The 19263-nt window shown below is 46.3% G+C and overlaps 1 protein-coding gene across 4 annotated transcripts in view; it reads right to left on the bottom strand.

Moving 5' to 3' along the window:
- Nucleotides 1–19263, bottom strand: part of ZBTB7C (zinc finger and BTB domain containing 7C) — a 248364-nt gene that overhangs the window by 40924 nt on the left and 188177 nt on the right. For 2 of the 4 annotated variants that reach the window (XM_081929754.1, XM_081929753.1), the window contains one exon: nucleotides 5133–5286. The exons of the other annotated variants lie outside the window; for them this stretch is intronic. In XM_081929754.1, the coding sequence (XP_081785880.1) occupies nucleotides 5133–5185 (53 nt within the window). In that variant the 5' untranslated portion in view covers nucleotides 5186–5286. The remainder of the gene's footprint in view (nucleotides 1–5132; nucleotides 5287–19263) is intronic. 4 annotated transcript variants of the gene reach the window in all.

The raw sequence follows: 19263 nt of genomic DNA, 5'->3' as shown, positions 1-19263 counted from the left end.
GGTTAAGTACTTAATTCGTTCCGGAGGTCTGTTCTTAACCTGAAGCACCACTTTAGCTAATGGGGCCTCCCGCTGCTGCTGCACCGCCGGAGCACAATTTCTGTTCTCATCCTGAAGCAAAGTTCTTAATCCGAGGTACTATTTCTGGGTTAGCGGAGTCTGTAACCTGAAGCGTATGTAACCTGAAGTGTCTGTAACCCGAGGTACCACTGTATGTAAATGAAAATATCAAATGCTGTGGAACAGTGCTCATGTAATAACTTACTTTCAGGGCATATGCTGCCCTCGTCATATATTTTGGGATTAAATTATCTCGCGTTCTACCCAGTTTGAATAGCAACATTCCCCTGCGAGCCCGGAGATCTTCTTTTCTAAAGGCTCGCGCTTCTTGTCTCCAAAGGCCCTTGGCATCCTGGAGGCCTTGAGGGCCAGGTTTTTCCACTGATGTCTTTCTTCCTTCCTCGGATTTCACCTGGAAACACGTCCGCGGCAGAATTTCCAGCCTCTATGGACAGAACTCGGTGCGTGGGAGGCTGGTTGCCAGCTTCCACCTTCCTGGCTGCTAACTTCCAGGGATCAGGCTGCGGCTCTCTCTAGCATGGCAGAGCGCCCAGCGTTTTCTCATTTGGCAAACACAGAGCGCAGCTGGGATTTCAGGCTCTCTTGGCATCAGGCTCCATGGCCCTCAGACTTTGAGGCTGCCCTTCCCAAGCTGGCGGCTCTGCCTGACTGGCATGGTGCAAGGAGGGGAGGGCATTTCACCACCGAAGGTGAGAACACAGAGGTCTGTTCCACACATTGCAAACTCAGGTTTGCTGCTGATTGTACGCTCAGTGGGCAGCTGTAGACAACAACGAGAGTACCTCTTCCTATTTTATATGCGTAGATCAGAGACGGATGAATCCACCAATTTTGGTTTCTGAAGGGCCAGATTAAGACATTTAGAGGCCCCAATTACTTAAAGGATTTTGGTGCCCCCATATATATCTAATTCAAAATACAGTGGTACCTCGGGTTACAGACGCTTCAGGTTACAGATGCTTCAGGTTACAGACTCTGCTAACCCAGAAATAGTACCTCGGGTTAAGAACTTTGCTTCAGGATGAGAACAGAAATCGCACGGTGGCGGCGCGGCGACAGCGGGAGGCCCCATTTGCTAAAGTGGTACCTGAGGTTAAGAACAGTTTCAGGTTAAGAACGGACCTCCACAACGAATTAAGTTCTTAACCTGAGGTACCACTATATAAACAACCTTAAAATAAAATTTTATTTTTTGAAATGAAACAAAACCTACAGGAAGATGGAAAACAATGTTTATTTGTTTATACTTCCACTTTGTTTATATCTAGGGGGGGGGGAATTCTCTTACTTTTTCTAATTGCAAAGTCTTTGATCAGGTCCTCAAAACAAATCTGCTTCCATATTTACTAGAGATGAGGCACACAGCCTGCCTTGTTGCATAGTTGTTCTGTTGGGATTTTTAATATACTTTAGCTGAGAAAATGAATGTTCAGCTGCACAATTTGTGACTGTTCACGTTAAAAATCGGGCAATGGGAAATTTCTGTGGTGTCTCCCCTTTCCTTGATGCCCTAAGCATGTGCCTATTTTGCTTAATGGTTAATCCAGCCCTGGGTTTCTTTCAGTTTCTCATTTCTTTCCAATCTTAAGTTTGGTTCTCTGCATTTACACATCAATTTGCTATCTTTTTGGTTTTGTTTTTTTAAAAAAGTCCTTGTGAAAATTCAGCAAAATTCGGAGCAGCGCAAATTTCAAAGGATGGCTGTATTTTCCATTTATGCATGAATTGAACCAAGTTTCTCCCCAATCATATACAGTGGTACCTCTGGATATGAACGGGATCCATTCCGGAGCCCCGTACGCATCTAGAAGCAAACGCAACCCACGTCTGTGCGTGCATGGATCGCGATTCGCCGCTTCCGTGCATGCACGTGACGTCATTTTGACCGTCTGCGCATGTGCGAGCGTCGAAACCCAGAAGTAACATGCTCCGTTACTTCCAGGTCGCCGCAGCGCGCAACCCGAAAATACTCATCCCGAAGCTACTTCAACCCAAGGTATGACTGTACATATGTACTCAGATATAAGTCTCACTGAGTCCAGGTAAGTGGAAACAGGACCTAAAACATGAAAAGGCACTAAATTCTTAGCCCAGGCTTCAGTTGTTTTGGACCACAACTCCCATCATCCCTGACCACTGGCCAAACTGGCTGGGGCTTCTGTGAGTTGCAGTCTGCAAGGCATTCAGGACATCTGAAGGGCATCAGGTCAGAAAAGGCTGCTTTAAACTTGTCTCCTGGGAAAGGTGCTTCAACGAAGCAGATCTTTATTTCATTCTGTCAGGCCAATTCTCTCTTGCCCTGTCCCCAAAGAGGATATATATATATATATATAAAACCCTGTTTGACAGCAGACTCAATGGGTGGGTTTCCTTCCTGACTGAAAACTCTGCAGAATATGAGACGGGCTTACCCACAGAAAACTGGTTTGGCTCAAAGCTGCCCAGAGAGTGCCTCAGGCCGGACGAACCTGGACAGCGTCCTGTCCTTAGAAGCTGTCAGGATTTGTCAAGAAAACCCTAAAATAGGCCACTCGCCACAGGAAAAGAAAAGAAAAAAACACAGAAAGGGAGACGAGTGGAATGGGGGGGGGGAGAAGGTGAGGAGACAGAAGATGGGGAAGGGCCGTAGGCATGTTTTTCAAAAGCAAATTATATATATACAAACGGAGGGGGCGGGGAGAAATCACAACGCAGAGCCCTCAGGGAGGAACGAAGGGGAAGCTGAGGTTGGCGTGTTGGCACATTAAATCAGAAACATATGTGCCCACACGGCTGCAGCTCTCAGGCTGAAGGACTGAGTCACCGAGAGGAGGGTGGGACCTGTGTGTGTGTGTGTGTGTTGTGTGTGTGTGTGTAAGGGGAGTTATCTTTCTATCAGGGCTGGGTGTGGGGCACAGGAAACAATGCAAGCGAGGAAGCCATGGAGCGTCTGAGCAGGTTTACGGTTGGATTAAAAGCAGGCACAGACAAGCCCTGGACAGAGTCTCCAGGCAAGAGTGTGAAAGAGGGTTTCTTAATTGTAGATATTTAATGATAAACACACACACACATATATAATAAGGAAGGGACCTGTTAGCACATCCAGCGCGTCCCCTGCCAAGACAGGATTGTTCCCTGAAAATTCAAACATTGCCCTCCTCCCCGCACCGTGTTTTTCCAAGGATGCGCCTGAACCACTCCAGCTGCAGGGAACACACACCACTTCCTTGGAAGGGAAGTTTTATTGACCTTACCATGCAAGAAAATTTTCCAGAGGTCCAGCCCACAATTTCCCCTTCTCTTTCTCTCTCTCTCTCTCCCCCACATACTCCTCCTCAAGTCCAGCTTTTGGCTTCCTCTGCTCTTCATCCCATTGCCCAGCCCTGTTGCTAGTTCCAGATTTTATTGCTTCCAATTCCCTCTGCTCCATTCTGAATTAAAGTTCCCTGAGGAGAATTACTGTAAGGTGGGGAGGAGTAAAAGAAGGCCCCATAAACTGGTGTGGGGGGTGGGAGTGTGGAAAGGGAGATTGCACACAATTTTTTTTTGAAAGGTTTGGGGCAGCAGAAAGCATATCATTTGGGGCGGGTTGCTCCTTTATTTTCTCATTTTCTTTAGTAACTACGACAACAGAGCTCCTTAGTCCCCCAGCCCCTCAATATCACCAAAGTAGCCTCTTCAGTTTTGACGCCTTCTGATCCGATTGATGGATCTGGGTGAAATTTGCATTCAACCCTATGCTTTCCCCTCTCCAAAGACTACATTCATGGATAATAGTAATAATAATAATATTTTATTTACATCCCACCCTCCCCAACCAAAACCGGGCTCAGAGCGGCTAACAACAATAAAAGTAACACAGCATTCTAAAAGCAATTCAGAATCCAATTAATGGCAACCACTGGGCTAGAGTTCTGTGAGGATTACCAAAGGAGGAGGTCAGACTGAGTCCAAACCAAAGGCCAGGCGGAATAGCTCTGTCTTGCAGGCCCTGCAGAAAGATGTCAAGTCCCGCAGGGCCTTGGTCTCTTGTGACAGAGCGTTCCACCAGATCGGGGCCACAGCCGAAAAAGCCCTGGCTCTGGTTGAGGCCAGCCTAACCTCCCTGTGGCCAGGGACCTCCAAAATGCTTTTATTTGAAGACCGTAAGGTCCTCCATGGGACATACCAGGAGAGCCAGCCCCATAGGTACGTGGGTCCTGGGCTATATAGGGCTTTAAAGGTCAAAACCAGCACCTTAAACCTGATCCTGTACTCCACCGGGAGCCAGTGCAGCTGGTATAGCACCGGGTGAATGTGATCCCATGGCGAGGACCCTGTAAGGAGTCTCTCTGCAGCATTCTGCACCCGCTGGAGTTTCTGGGTCAGTCTCAAGGGCAGCCCCACGTAGAGTGAGTTATAATAATCAAGTATGGAGGTGACCATCGCGTGGATCACAGTGGCTAGGTCAGGGCGAGATGCAGAGTAAGGCTGCTTTTCACACACACACACACACACACACCCTGCAACACTTTTCCGATGAAAATAGGGACAGCCTATTCCATGATGATGGTGGTGATATTTATACCCCACCCATCTGGCTATGTTGCCCAAGGCACTCTGGGCGGCTTCCAACATATATAAAAGCATAATAAAACATTAAACATTTTTAAAAAAATCTTTCCTATAAAGGACTGCCTTCAGGTGACTTCCAAAGGTTGTATGCCTACTTATCTCCTTAGCTCAGGAGTAACCAGGGGCATAGGAAGGGGGGCGATGGGGGTGGGCTGCCCTGACTGAGGGGGGTGACACCCGGCGCACTGCCCACCCACAACTCCCAAGCCTACCCCAAAGTCTGTTGGAAGTGATGCATATTGGCCGGAGAATGCATATTCTTCAAGTTCTCTTGGAGATTATGCACATTGACTGGGAAATGTGCACAATTCCCTCTTCATGGGTAGATGGTGTGCACATTCTCCAGGAGCCCTGCTGAACATGCCCAGTGTCCATTTTTTATGCACATTTACTGCTCAATTTAAATTAAGCACCCCCACCCTGAAAAAATGGGGGAGGGGAGTTTTGCATATTCTTACCTGGGGCTCTCAGGTAACAGGTTGCTAGTTGAGAACTGTCCAGTGGATCTCATCTATCTCTAAGCAGCATCGGAGTTAACGGGATGGTAAATAAACTCTCCACACTGCGACCACTGTTGTTAGACCTGGGGCTTGAGCTGCCGCCGAATTTTACCTGAAGGGAAAATTCTGAGGTGAATTTTGAGGTTCCTGCTCAGGAGAAACACCTGGCAATCTTCAAAAATAAAATAAAAAACACCCTTTTGACAAAACTAGCAAAGTTTCCCTGAGGATTCTCTGTGAGAGCAGCCTTAACCTCAGCTGCCAGCTGACCACAGTATTTGCTGAGCTTTGTCAAAAACAGGACAGGATGAACGCCCCTTCTCCGGCCCAAGGTCCCTCATTTCGAACCCGCAGCTGGGTGAGTCTTCCTGTCTGTCAACAAGACTCTTGGCAACCTGGGCCAATGTCAGAGCCAGAGTCTGTGTTTATACGAGGACACTTTGTGGGGTAGGCTGAACGCTCAAAAGGATAAATTGGACAGTTTGACTGATAGGAAGCAAATGAATTTTTTTTTTTAATGATGAGCATGAAGGAGAACTAAATGCACAAGTGTAAGATGGGAGGTCTATCTATCTATCATCTATCTATCTATCTATCTATCTATCCATTCAATCAATCTATATCCCCCACTTCCTCACAAAGATGCGCAGGACAGCAAACAACAACAACAACATTTAAAAAGCATTCTAAAACCAGTTTCAAAATATTCTCTCAAACAGTGGCCAGCAAAAGTATTTTCCAGCCCTCAAATGCCTGGGTAAGAAAGAATGTATTGAGATTCCTCCAAAAATTCAACAATGAGGGGCACACCTTGTTCTGCAAATGGAGAGCCACCACTGAAAAGGTCCCATCATGGGTCAACAGCATTTAGGCAGCCAACCAAGTAGCACCAACAAAAAGGCCTCACCTGCCAATTGTGGGGTGTGAAATATTGGGGAAGGCACTCTCTTAGTTCACAGAACTTTTAGTACGAACATGTATATAGCTAGACTGGTGACTGGGAGCGGCTGCCGAGACCATATTACACTGGTCCTGAAAGATCTACATTGGCTCCCAGTACGTTTCTGAGCACAATTCAAAGTTTTGGTGCTGACCTTTAAAGCCCTAAATGGCCTCGGGTCTGTATACCTGAAGGAGCACCTCCACCTCCATTGTTCTGCCTGGATGCTGAGGTCCAGCTCCGAGGGCTTTCTGGCGGTTCCCTCCCTGCAAGAAGTGAGGTTACAGGGAACCAGGCAGAGGGCCTTCTTGGTGGTGGTGCCCTCCCTGTGGAACGCCCCATCAGATGTCAAGGAAATAAACAACTACCTGACTTTTAAAAGACCTGTTTAGGGAAGTTTTCAATGGTTGATGTTTTATTCTGTTTAATATTCTGTTGGGAGCCGCCCAGAGTGGCTGGGGAAACCCAGCCAGATGGGCGGGGTATAAATAATAAATTATTATTAATAATAATATATAATAAAAGATGGCAGGCTCCCCAAAGACACGCTCTATGGGGAGCTGGCTTCAGGCACTAGGCCTGTTGGCAGATCAACTCTGTGTTATAGAGATGTCTGCAAACATGACATGAAGGCTGGCGACATTAACCCTGTCATGTGGGAATACATTGCAGATGACTGCAGTGCCTGGAGACAGGCTGTCAAGTCGTGTTTCCACTGCATTGACCAGAGGAGGAATGACCACCGGAAGGAGCACAGAGAGAAGAAAATCCATGGTGCATCCACAGCAGCACAACCAGACGCCTTCATTTGCCTCAGCTGCAACAAAACATGTCTCTTGCATGTCAGCCTCTACAGCCACAGCAGGAGCTGTAACTCCCCAACGGTTCAACTTCACCCCCAAAGGCACACGCCTCCATTGTCTCCCCAAATAGATGGATGCCAACTACACAAACATACTTTTTAGGTACCGTATTTTTTGCTCTATAAGACTCACTTTTTCCCTCCTAAAAAGTAAGGGGAAATGTGTGTGCGTCTTACGGAGCGAATGCAGGCTGCGCAGCTATCCCAGAAGCCAGAGCAGCAAGAGGGATTGCTGCTTTTACTGCACAGCGATCCCTCTTGCTGTTCTGGCTTCTGAGATTCAGAATATTTTTTTCTTGTTTTCCTCCTCCAAAAACTAGGTGCATCTTGTGGTCTGGTGCATCTTATAGAGCAAAAAATACGGTACTTAAGTCCCAAGCAATTTAGGGATCTGTACTCTAGTACTAACACTTTGAGCTGGGCCCAGTAGCTCACTGGCAGCAGGACACGGGGTCACCCTATTTAGGAGGTGTGGCACGTTTTTAGGATAGGTGTGTGTGTGAAACTCACCAGTGTTCCTCCCACTTGCCATCTTTAATTCACCAGAATGTTCTGGGACAATAATCCCCCAATGATTGAGAACTTTATTACACCCAAGATAAGGCTTTGTTTAGTTTCTGCCAACAGGGTGTAACTGACAGCCACTAATAATGGGGGGAAAAGTAACCGAACCAAAGGAGCTGCTTTGCCCCAAGGGACCATGCCGAAATTCCCAAGCCGTTTAGTTAGGGAGCATCTCCCAAAAGTGGTTTAACCGTCAATCCCTCTTTCCAGGGGACTCTGGGAACAGTAGCTCCGCAAGGAGCCGCCTAACAAACTCTCATGTCAGGGCTGGTTCAGCACAGAGACTCCGAGATGAGCAGTAGGTTGACTCTTTATTCAAAGAGACAAAATAACAACCAACAAAGAACTCAATGTGTAGGACTAGCCTGATGAAGCAGTTGCCAATAATAAATAAAATAAAATAAAATAAAATAAAATAAAATAAAATAAAATAAAATAAAATAAAATAAAATAAAATAAAATAAAATAAAATAAAATAAAATAATAAAATAAAATAAAATAAAATAAAATAAAATAAAATTTATTATTTATACCCCGCCCATCTGGCTTAGTTTCCCCAGCCACTCTGGGCGGCTTCCAACAAAGTATTAAAATACAGTAGTCTGTTAAACATTAAAAGCTTCCCTAAACAGGGTTGCCTTCAGATGTCTTCTAAAAGCCAGATAGTTGTTTATTTCCTTGACATCTGGTGGGAGGGCGTTCCACAGGGCGGGCGCCACTACCAAGAAGGCCCTCTGCCTGATTCCCTGTAACTTGGCTTCTCGCAGGGAGGGAACCACCAGAAGGCCCTCGGCGCTGGAGCTCAGTGCCCGGGTAGAACGATGGGGGTGGAGACGCTCCTTCAGGTATACTGGACCGAGGCCATGCTGAGGATCTGAGCCTCTCACTTCATCCTAAGGCTCCTCCCCAGCCGGCTGCCTTCCCAACAGTTGCAAACCCCTTCAAGGAGGGGGTCTCTGTGCCTTTTGTTCTGCTACATGTAATGCCCTCCTCATTTTGGGAGACAGGGAGAAAGGGAGAGGAGAAGAGTGGAACTGGCAGGGGCTGAAGATCTGTGGCAGCCTCAGTCTCCTCCTCAGCTGCCTCACTCTCATTCAAACCTGCTGCTTGCTCAGCCTCCAACCCACCTGCCCCACACTTCTTCCTCTGACCTGTATCCCATCGCCAGTCTCCTGGCTCGGAACCTTCCCGCTCTGATGCTTCCCTGGGTGTTTCCATGGCTATAGCCTCCCACCATTCCTCCTCGTCTAGCCAGTCCTTGACATCTCAGCAGCCTTAACAAATGAGCACTCCCACAATCCTTTGGGGGAAGCTGTCATTGTTTAAAGTGGAACGATACAGCTTTCAACATATAGTGGGAATGTGGCGACAGTGGCCAACCAGAAGTCTGCAGGCAGGATCTGAGTGTAGCAGATCCTCTCCCCGTTCGTGATTTCCAGCAACCAATATTTGGAGGCACAGTGCTTCCTAAAGTGGATCGTGTCCTTTAGTCTAGGGACATGGATGGTGCTGTGGTCTAAACCACTGAGCCTCTTGGGCTTGCCGATCAGAAGGTCGGTGGTTCGAATCCCCACAACGGGGTGGGCTCCCATTGCTCTGTCCCAGCTCCTGCCAACCTAGCAGTTCGGAAGCACACCAGTGCAAGTAGATAAAAAGGTACCGCTGTGGCGGGAAGGTAAACAGTGTTTCCATGCACTGCTCTGGTTCGCCAGAAGCGTCCCCGTGTTCCGTGCGGCAGTAGCAGTTTAGTCATGCTGGCCACATGACCCAGAAAACTGACTGTGTACAAACACTGGCTCCCTCGGCCTGAAAGCGAGATGAGCCCCACAACCTCACAGTCGCCTTTGACTGGACTTAACCGTCCAGGGGTCCTTTACCTTTACCTTTTACCTACACACTGATTTCAGCCTCACGTCCCAAACGCACCCCCGGCATGTCTGGCATGTCCCCAATCTATATAACAGGCTTGGATTTTGCGTCAAGGCCTTTGTCCTGAAGGATTCCAGACACTGTATCACCATGTGAACAAGCGAGGAGACGAAAATGCTCCCTGCTTTTCACAGTTCTCATTCTTGAGCAGGGTGAGAAGCAGGGAAAAGGAAGAAAATGTTACTCTCCCGTGTAATCCTCAGAGACCTGCAAAAATAGATTTCCTTTGCCTGGGGCTCAGGTTCCACCTGCAACTCAGCAGCCCTGATAGTGTTGGGTTTTGCCAGCTGCCCTCCTTTAATGGGACGAGAATTCAGGATAAATGAACCTGCCTTTCACCTTAGTGACTAAATGAATTGCAATGTTTTGAGTACATGTCTCATGTGCTCCTGTTGAGGCTTCTGTGTTCAGCTCTGTGAGTACCGCTAGATAAAAACAACACACGTACACAGAAAATCAATATGCTTATCCTGCCAAGGTAGGGGTTTGCTAGAAAGGAGATCAAGCTGGTGCAATGTTGTGGTTAAGAGATCTGAGTGATGACTCAGGAAATCCTCATTTTCAGCAAGTTGCCTGCCATGAGTCTCAAACATTCCCAGCAGGTTCGCACTCCTGCCTCAGAGACGTCTTCGCTGGCTTGGCCATGTCCACAAAACAGAAGGTGGCAGGATCTCCAAGGACGAGGAGAATCAGCGTAGCACCAGTGGAGAAGGGGGGCAGATGGGGGAAGCGGCAAGGCGGTCCCATGACTCCTCGCCAGGGACCAGCGGGGAGAGCACGGGTCCTCCACTGCCTACGCCCTCCTTGCGCAGAAGGCTTCCACGCAGGGAGAGTAGGAGGAGACTAGGCGTCAAAGAGCTTCTTTGCTGGAAGAAGTTTAAGAAACGCCCACTGACGGATTCTGCCAGCGATTGAGACAGCCACGGGCGAGAGGCTGTCCGGACAGAAAAGGTTCACCCAGGCAACCCAGCCAGGTGTTTGCACCGGCTTACGCACGAGCAACCCCTAGAACCATTACACCCAGTTTCCAAGGAAATAAGCACAAGGCCGTTCTGAGACCCAGAGGAAGAGGCTTTCAGAGACATGTTAATGTATTGTGTTGGGTGAAGAAGCCCTTAGGTGCTAAGATCAGACCCATTTGTCCAGTTGACGTTTTTGAAAGGAAATTCTTGCTATCCTTTCCCAGACGTTAAAGCTGTCCCTGTGGCTGGCAATTCTGACAATACAGATGCTTCTAAAGACTCAGCTCCTACACATGCATAACTTGCAGGATCAACCAAATGCAGGGAAGAACCAAGCTCTGCTGACTCAAAACTTCGCTCCTTGGCGTATCCTCCAATCTTCTTTCCTTCAACTCACTCTTAGTCCAGTATGTATTACCTCTATCTTTGACTATCTATTTCATTATTTGATTTGATTGACACCTTATACCATTTTAAAATGTGTTTGGGGTGTGTGTTATTGGGTGGTTGCTGTTGTTTTTATATATGTATTTTGTAGTTTTATATTCTGATTTTATCCTGTGAACCGCCCTGAGACCTGAGGGTATAAGGCAGTATATTATTATTATTATTATTATTAATAATAATAATAATAATCTGCTCATTCTGTGTTGCTGTAATCAAACATTTTGATCAAGCCACACTTCCCATCCAGAATAAATCAGATAATTTCTTCTTTGTTTCCTCCTCCTCCGCCTCCTCCTCTCTCTCTCTCTTAAAATATTAAAAATAAAAGTCTATCTGGTGCAATGTACTTTTGGTGAACCCATGTCATATATCACTGATGTTAAACTAACAGCTCTGTACTTACTCAACATTGTTTTACTTCTAGCACAAAGCTCACCCACCCAGGATCGCCTTTCAGAGGAGAATCAGTTTTGTGCCAATTACAATCTGTAGACTGAGAAGCACATTTGTTCAACGCAACATCCATAATATAATCACTGCTGAGGTTTTCAGAGACTCGGGATTATAGCAAGCCCCATGGTATAAACTCTCAACTAGGAAGAGAAAACTTAAGATTTGACAAATTGTTTGCATTCCTCCCAAGACTTCAGTATATCTATGAACAAATCTGGCAATTGCATTTTCTCATTTTTATAATCTCCAGTTTGTCTCACTTTTGCATCAGTGTGTGAATTTGTGTGTTTTTATGTGCATCTCTTCCACATTTTTTCGCATGCCATTCATGCTTCTGGCATCCAAAGCCCTATAGAGTTTGGGACCAGGGTGCCTAAAAGACTGCGAGGAAGGGCAGGATATATACTGAATAATAATTAAACAAATGCATTATTACTCCAAAATGGCATCAAAAATGAAATCTGAAAGGGCAGGTGTGATGGGACAATGAGCTACTTGTGCGTAAAAGGGTTGGTCCCTCAGAGTTTGCTCAGCGTAGCAAAGCTCTGCCTTGAGCGGAGCCCTTTGACATGGCTCCGTCAGTCGCTGGTAGAATCCGACAGTGGGCGCCTGCGGAAACGCTTCCAGCATAAAAGCTGCTTAACGGAAACACGTCTCCTGGATTCCCTGCGTGACAGTTTCCGGCGAGGGGTGGGGGCTCCTAAAGGGGGCCTTGATACCTCTTCGCTGTTCTCACTGGAAGTGTCCCAGAGCCTCTCCTCCGATTCCCTTCCCCTTGGAGCTCCTGCTCCCCCCCTACTGGTTCCCTCTTCTGCTGCAGAGTCTCTCCTATTCTCCTGGAGCCCTTCTGCCACCTGTTCTTCCGATGGCAATTTCCTGACAGCAGGCTTTAAGGATCCATACTGATAAAAAAAAAAAAATCAAGATGTAGCCCTTTGATTATTTGGTTTATTTACTGCATTTAAATCCTACTTTTCTCTCGAGGTGCCGTACATGGTCCTCCACACTCCTCACACCATCACCACAACAACGCTTCGAGGCAGGCTAAGCTTTGGTTCAGGAGAGAACAGATCCATTTCTCAAGATGCCATGCTAAGTAATTCTATGGCGTTCCTCAAGACCCACCAAAGCTGTTTTGCATCTGAGAAGAACCTGTGGCCTGGTTAAATGCAGATCCCAGAATGCATTTGGCTGGTTTTCACATACATTTTCCCTACCCCACTCTCAACAAAAGTGTATCCCATTCCACCCTCTCCTCCATTTACTTCACGGCAAAGACTGCGGTTGCTTCCTCTCTGTTTATTTATTTATTTTTACAATTGCACTTAAAATTTGAAGCTGCAATTTTAAAGAGAGAGAGAGAGAGAGACAGCTCACTAGGTGGTTTGTTCCACAAACTCCTAGAAAAAAGCCTTTTCTATGGCAATGAAACTTGAACCCCAGTGTCTGGATGAATCCATTCAGCCTAATTTGGGCACTGAAAGGAGGAGGAGGAGGTGGTGGTGGTTGCAATAAAGTCAAAGTCTGCAGTCCATCTAGTCGATCTTTCCTGACATGTCACATGAAAACCCTCTGATGCAAAAGGGAGCTACTGTTGTGCTATGATGCCATTGGGCATGTGATGGTGTGGCTGTATCCCAGGGTCTGGGCTTAGGCTGCAGTGCTGGAGAAACACTGCAAAAGTCCAGAATTGTCAGGCAGGATTCAGCTTCCTGAGGAACTGTGAGAATTTCCCGTTTTTTAAAAATGGAGTTTCCAGCCTTTAAGTCCGAGAAAGCAGTGTCAAAACTGTGTGGGTAATGCCCCGTAAAATCTCAGAAGTTGGAGCGAGGGGTAAGGAGAGGAGGCTTTTTAAAGGTTTTCACCATGGGTACGCAAACTAAGGCCCGGGGGCCAGATCCGGCCCAATCGCCTTCTAAATCCGGCCCGTGGACGGTCCGGGAATCAGCGTGTTTTTACATGAGTAGAATGTGCCCTTTAATTTAAAATGCATTTCTGGGTTATTTGTGGGGCTTGCCTGGTGTTTTTACATGAGTAGAATGTGTGCTTTTATTTAAAATGCATCTCTGGGTTATTTGTGGGGCATAGGAATTCGTTCATTTTTTTCTTCAAAATATAGTCCGGCCCCCCACAAGGTCTGAGGGACAGTGGACCGGCCCCCTGCTGAAAAAGTTTGCTGACCCCTGGTTTTCACAATACAATCAGATATGGGTAACCAATGTGAATAAAAAACAGCTACAAAAAGCACAAATAAAATACAGAGCCTTCTCTTAAAGGTAGCTCCTAGATCTTACCACCTACAGAAGGTAGCAGACCCTCCCAGCTCTCATCTGAGATCTTTCCATTCTCTTTACAGCCTCTCACCTTGGGAGACCGACATTTCTCTGCCTCACACCCACAGTCCCTCCATCAACCATCTACTGTATTTTTCGCTCTACAGGATGCACCCGACCATAGGATGCACCTTGTTTTAGAGGGGGAGAACAAGAAAAAAAATTCTCCCCCTCTCTGCTCAGCGCCCCTTCAGCGAAGTGGCAGGAGAAACGGAGCCCCTTCCATTTCTCCTCCCGCTTCGCTGAAGGGGCGCTGCGCAGCTCTCCGTCTCTGCTGAAGCCAGGAGAGTCTTGCTCTCCCGCCTTCAGCAAAAGGAACCCGAAGCCTTCGGAGCGCAGCGCGAGTTCCCGCTGCACTCCAAAGGCTTCAGGTGGCTATCCCTGAAGCCTGGAGAGCAAGAGGGGTCAGTGCACACCAACCCCTCTCGCTCTCCAGGCTTCAGTGAAAGCAACGCGAAGCCTCCAGAGCGTGGAGGGAGCGCTCCCACCGCGCTTCAGAGGCTTCCCGTTGCTATTGCTGAAGCCATGGAGCCTGCATTCGCTCCATAGGACGCACACACATTTCCCCTTAATTTTTGGATGGGGAAAAGTGCGTCCTATAGAGCGAAAAATACGGTACTACTCCCCATGCGGGTACAATCCCGCATGGAGTGAGCTCCTGTTGCTTGGTCCCAGCTCCTGCCAACCTATCAGTTCGAAAGCACACCAGTGCAAGTAGATTAAAAGGTACCACTGTGGCAGGAAGGTAAACGGCATTTCCGTGAGCTCTGGCTTCCGTCACGGTACATTTGCACCCCCCACTTGTCATGGAAAGCCCCCAGCAACTTCAGTGACTCCCATTCCTGCTTGCTTTTGACCATGCTTCAGCACCTAGATGACTCGGGCAAGTGGGCCAAGCCACAAGCGATGGCGGGAAACAGCTCCACTCAATGGTTTTATGGCAAGGACCTGGTTATTAATCAAACAATTTGCTCCCAAACACCTTAGCAGTAGCTGGGGTTCTCTTTGGTTATGACCTTACATGTTTCTCTCACTTTATTCTGCCAGCTTTCTAATGGGAACATAAATCTCAAAAGAATATTTTAAGTGCCTTATTTCTCTTCCTTCCCCCAACCTTTTTTTTTTGGAAAACTGCAGACTCTATTGCTGCGATAATAGAAGCAGAATTTGGAGTCTCCATTAAGTCCACGAAGATGTGGTCGTCTGTCATGAATCCGCCCCCAACCCCAACCTATCATTGCCAAACAGACATTTTAAGCAGAATAGTCTTTCTAGCAAGCCCAGCCCTTAAAACTTATTTTGGCTTCTAATTCCGGTTGGGAAGGATGTGGTTGTAATTAGGGGGCTGTGCCTCTGGCACCCCTTTTTTTCAACAACACGAGAAAGGTTAACCAAGAATTATTCAAATTGTAATAGTGAATTATATATCTATATACAAAATAAAATAATATGAATCTGTGCCAGGAATACAGATAACATAAGTAGTATAATGAGAATTATTGGAAGTTACATATTTTCATTTGTAATGTAAGGGTAATATGTTGTATTTGTTGATGTTTGTTTTTCTAACTTTTCTTACTTTATTGTTTTTATTCATTTGTATCGTCTTTTGTATTATATGTTATGTTTATTTGTCAATGTGAAAATTAATAAAGATTTTCTTTAAAAAAAGAGAGAAAGGTTAAGGTCTCCCCCCTTCCAGATGCCCACCTTGCGCGTGGCTATTTAATAATAATAATAATAATAATAATAATAATAATAATAATAATAATAATAATATACCCACATGTTTTCTCTTTAAAACATTGCACTGTCCATAGCACTGGATGGTAGGCTAAAGGACAACTAACCAGAGCTAACAAAGAAATCACCTTTAAACAGCAAGAGAGTACATTGGAGGAACAGCCAGACTGCCTAGATTACTCACATAAGGCAAGACAGCGGTTGAAGCAGAGTCAATGTGAACTCAAGGTCATTTATCGCATTAGAGATTGATTGACTCGCTTAATTTACTACAGCAGCACACTTATGCAGAACTACTTCACCTTTTTTTAAAAAATAAATGTTTTTAAAATGTACATCCTGTTTTCCATTTTGCATTCTTGAGACCCGTCAAAAAGCTTGCATCGTAAAAACGACGCGAAAGCAACAGCCCCCTACTAGCAAACGCAATTACAGACTCAAAGCAAATGAAGAGCAAAGGAATCAAATGATCAATGCCTCTCTAAAGCCCAGCAGAGGACATTGCCGTCGCCGGTTTCCTGAAACCCCAGCAGATCAGGCTTGATGTGTTTCTCAGAGAACAAAGTTCCAGAAAGAAAAAGGAGGGGGGAGTGCCATTGATATCCATTTAAGCAAGATTGACTTCTAGATCGACTAGTCTTTCCTTCCAATAAAGCTGGCAGGAAGTCAATTCAGAAGCAAAAACAAAGGAAATACTTCCTTACAAGAGAAACAATCCATTCATGGGATTAACTCCTGGAGGAGGGATAGGCAGCCAGATGTTGTTGGACTACAGTTCCCATCATCCTTGGCCATGCTTGCTGGGAGTTGTAGTCCAACAACATCACATTGACAAGCCCTGTCTGGCTAAGGTGGCTACAAGCTCAGATGCCTTTATGGAAAAGATTGTGCTGTTTAATGGACTAACCAACTACCATTAACCATGACAGCTAAATGGAGGCTTAATGTTGAGGCTCAACGTGGATGCTTATTATGATCATCGTGTTACGCTTGTAAATTTCTCAAGAGCATCTTTCTGGACACAGGACCAGAATGCTGTAAAATGTGGGCATTTCTGTTCAGGTTCATCAAGCTAATGTGGTGCCGTGTGAATTCATAAATACGTCACCTTTTTACCAAGGAATCCAACGCCGTTTACAATTCTAAATATTAGAATATAGTCATACCTCATGTTATGTTTGCTTCAGGTTACGTTTTTTCAGGTTGCGTCCCTTGGCGACCCAGAAGTACTGGAAAGGGTTACTTCCGGGTTTCGCCGCATGCACAGAAGTGCTATATCACGCCACGCACCTGCACAGATACGGTGCTTCAGGTTGTGCTCTTTTCATGTTGTGAACGGGCCTCCAGAACAGACCCCATTTGCAACCAGAGGTACCACAGTAAACAAATGCTACAAAAATATTCTCAGGCCAGTTTCAGGAGCCAACAGCATGAGCTCAGTGGCCTGGACTTCCTTGCTCAAGGACTTGGACCAGTAAGATCTGGGCTTTGCCATCCAACTTGACCAGGAAACTGATGGGGTGATATGGGCCGTGTCATGGAAGAAGAGAGCTCATGTATGTCTCTCTGAGCTTCTCAGAGGAAGGCTGATCTGAACATGTGTTAGATGGAGAGAAGCTTACAGTTGGTACAGCCATGAAACACCACACATGAAATAAGATGTGAAATGATTTAATAAAAGAGATCAAGCAAATGTTAATACCTGGTTCTCCTATCAAACTAGCCCCAAGCACAAAAAGCCAGGCCAAGAAAATAGGTCTTGTAATTGATCTATACCATGGGTAAAAAGCAGAGGCATCACCTTGCCAACAAAGGTCTGTATAGTTAAAGCTATGGTTTTCCCAGTAGTGATGGATGGAAGTGAGAGCTGGACCATAAAGAAGGCTGATCGCCGAAGAATTGATGCTTTTGAATTATGGTGCTGGAGGAGACTCTTGAGAGTCCCATGGACTGCAAGAAGACCAAACCAATCCATTCTGAAGGAAATCAGCCCTGAGTGCTCACTGGAAGGACAGATCCTGAAGCTGGGGCTCCAATACTTTGGCTACCTCATGAGAAGAGAAGACTCCCTGGAAAAGACCCTGAGAAAAGACCCCTGAGAAGGGGACGACAGAGGACGAGATGGTTGGACAGTGTTTTCGAAGCTACGAACATGAGTTTGACCAAACTGCGGGAGTCAGTGGAAGACAAGAGTGTCTGGCGTGCTCTGGTCCATGGGGTCTTGAAGAGTCGGACACAACTAAACAACAACATGGATAGGCAAACTAAGGCCCGGGGGCCGGATCTAAATCCTTCTAAATCCATCTCCAGGAATCAGCGGGTTTTTTTACATGAATAGAATGTGTGCTTTTATTTAAAATGCATCTCTGGGTTATTTGTGGGGCATAGGAATTCGTTCTTTCTTCCTCCCCCCCCCAAAAAAAATATAGTCTGGCCCCCCACAAGGTCTGAGGGACAGTGGACCGGCTCCCTGCTGAAAAAGTGTGCTGACCCCTGATCTATGCAAAATCACGTGGCAAGAGTCCTATCAGGCCTTCACAGCTTCCGCTGAGTGGGTCTGCATTTCTAAGGCCTCTGCATTTGTTAAAACTCCCTCCATAGAGAAAGGTAGCCCTTCAGGGAAAGAGCCCACGGTGGAGGACTTAACGGTAGACACCTGAATTCCAAACTTCACATAAATAACAGCCTTGAAACGCTGTAGCAGGACTCTTTGGGAAGCGTCTGAAACCAGTTTTAGAAGTGACACACCACTTTTAATTAAAAAAAAAAAAGGAAGAACACCAACGAGTCACAACCAGGCACACAACAAAGACGCAACCCTAAAGAGCACCGTGAGGTCAAAAGACAATGCCGCACCCTTGCAGGGTGTGGGGATTTATATAATTAACCCACACCCCAAAATCTATTGCTGCAATTACCGTTTATGCAGGGCTGGCTCATGCTATTCTGTTGCCCAAGGCAAAATCTCATTCTGACAACTTCACCACCCAAGCCCTGAACCTTTATGGGTGGGTTTGGGTTTTCGTTTCGTTCTGCCACAGACACTGCTCCCTACTGCGAAGGGAAGGGAGTTTCACCCAGCGCGCATCAATAGGGATTGGCAAATCCATCCATTTAATTTCTCTCAGTTTTTCTGGACTTCACTTCACTTCTCCACATTTCCAAAGCAATTTGAATGAAAATAAAAATAAAGTCCTCGTGAAAATTCGTCAGCATTTTAGACAAAAATTATCTTGACATACACATTTCTGCATACAGTTTTGCCTGATGGGATCATTTTTTGCAAGCGATCTGGCCTAACGAAATGCTTTTTCAAATTACTGCATTCTCTAATATTGTGCATTTTAATCTATTACTTTATCACAATACACACATTTTTGCACACATTATTTCATTGCAACCATGCACCCTGCCCTGATGTACAGTATATTTTGCTGCAGGAGGCTTAGTTTGGTCTGAATCATGCATACACTACCAGAGCTAACGTTAAATACATTGCTTCTGGTAAAATTAGTGTCCTGGGCTTTTTAGACTCGTCTGCCCAGGTACTATCTGAAATCAGAGGGGCAGTGGCGTAGCGTGGGTTATCAGCACCCGGGGCAAGGCAAGTAATTTGCGCCCCCTAACCCATGGATTTCCCTAACCCCCAGATGTTGCACCCGGTGCGGCCGGGGCCCCCCCTGCACCCCCCACGTTATGCCACTGCAGAGGGGTGCCTTGGTTGCCAGAGGTGAATTTTCCCCCAGTAATAGAGCATCTATCAGAGGCTACAAACCTTGATGCCTATGTGCTACACCAGGCTTCCTCAGCCTCGGCCCTCCAGATGTTTTTGGACTACAACTTCCATCATCCCTAG

Source organism: Podarcis melisellensis (assembly GCF_964234715.1).
Source record: "Podarcis melisellensis genome assembly, chromosome: 11".
NCBI classification, from domain to species: domain Eukaryota; kingdom Metazoa; phylum Chordata; class Lepidosauria; order Squamata; family Lacertidae; genus Podarcis; species Podarcis melisellensis.
Note: the sequence above shows the minus strand (reverse complement) of the source record. Positions and strands in the feature narration are given on the sequence as shown.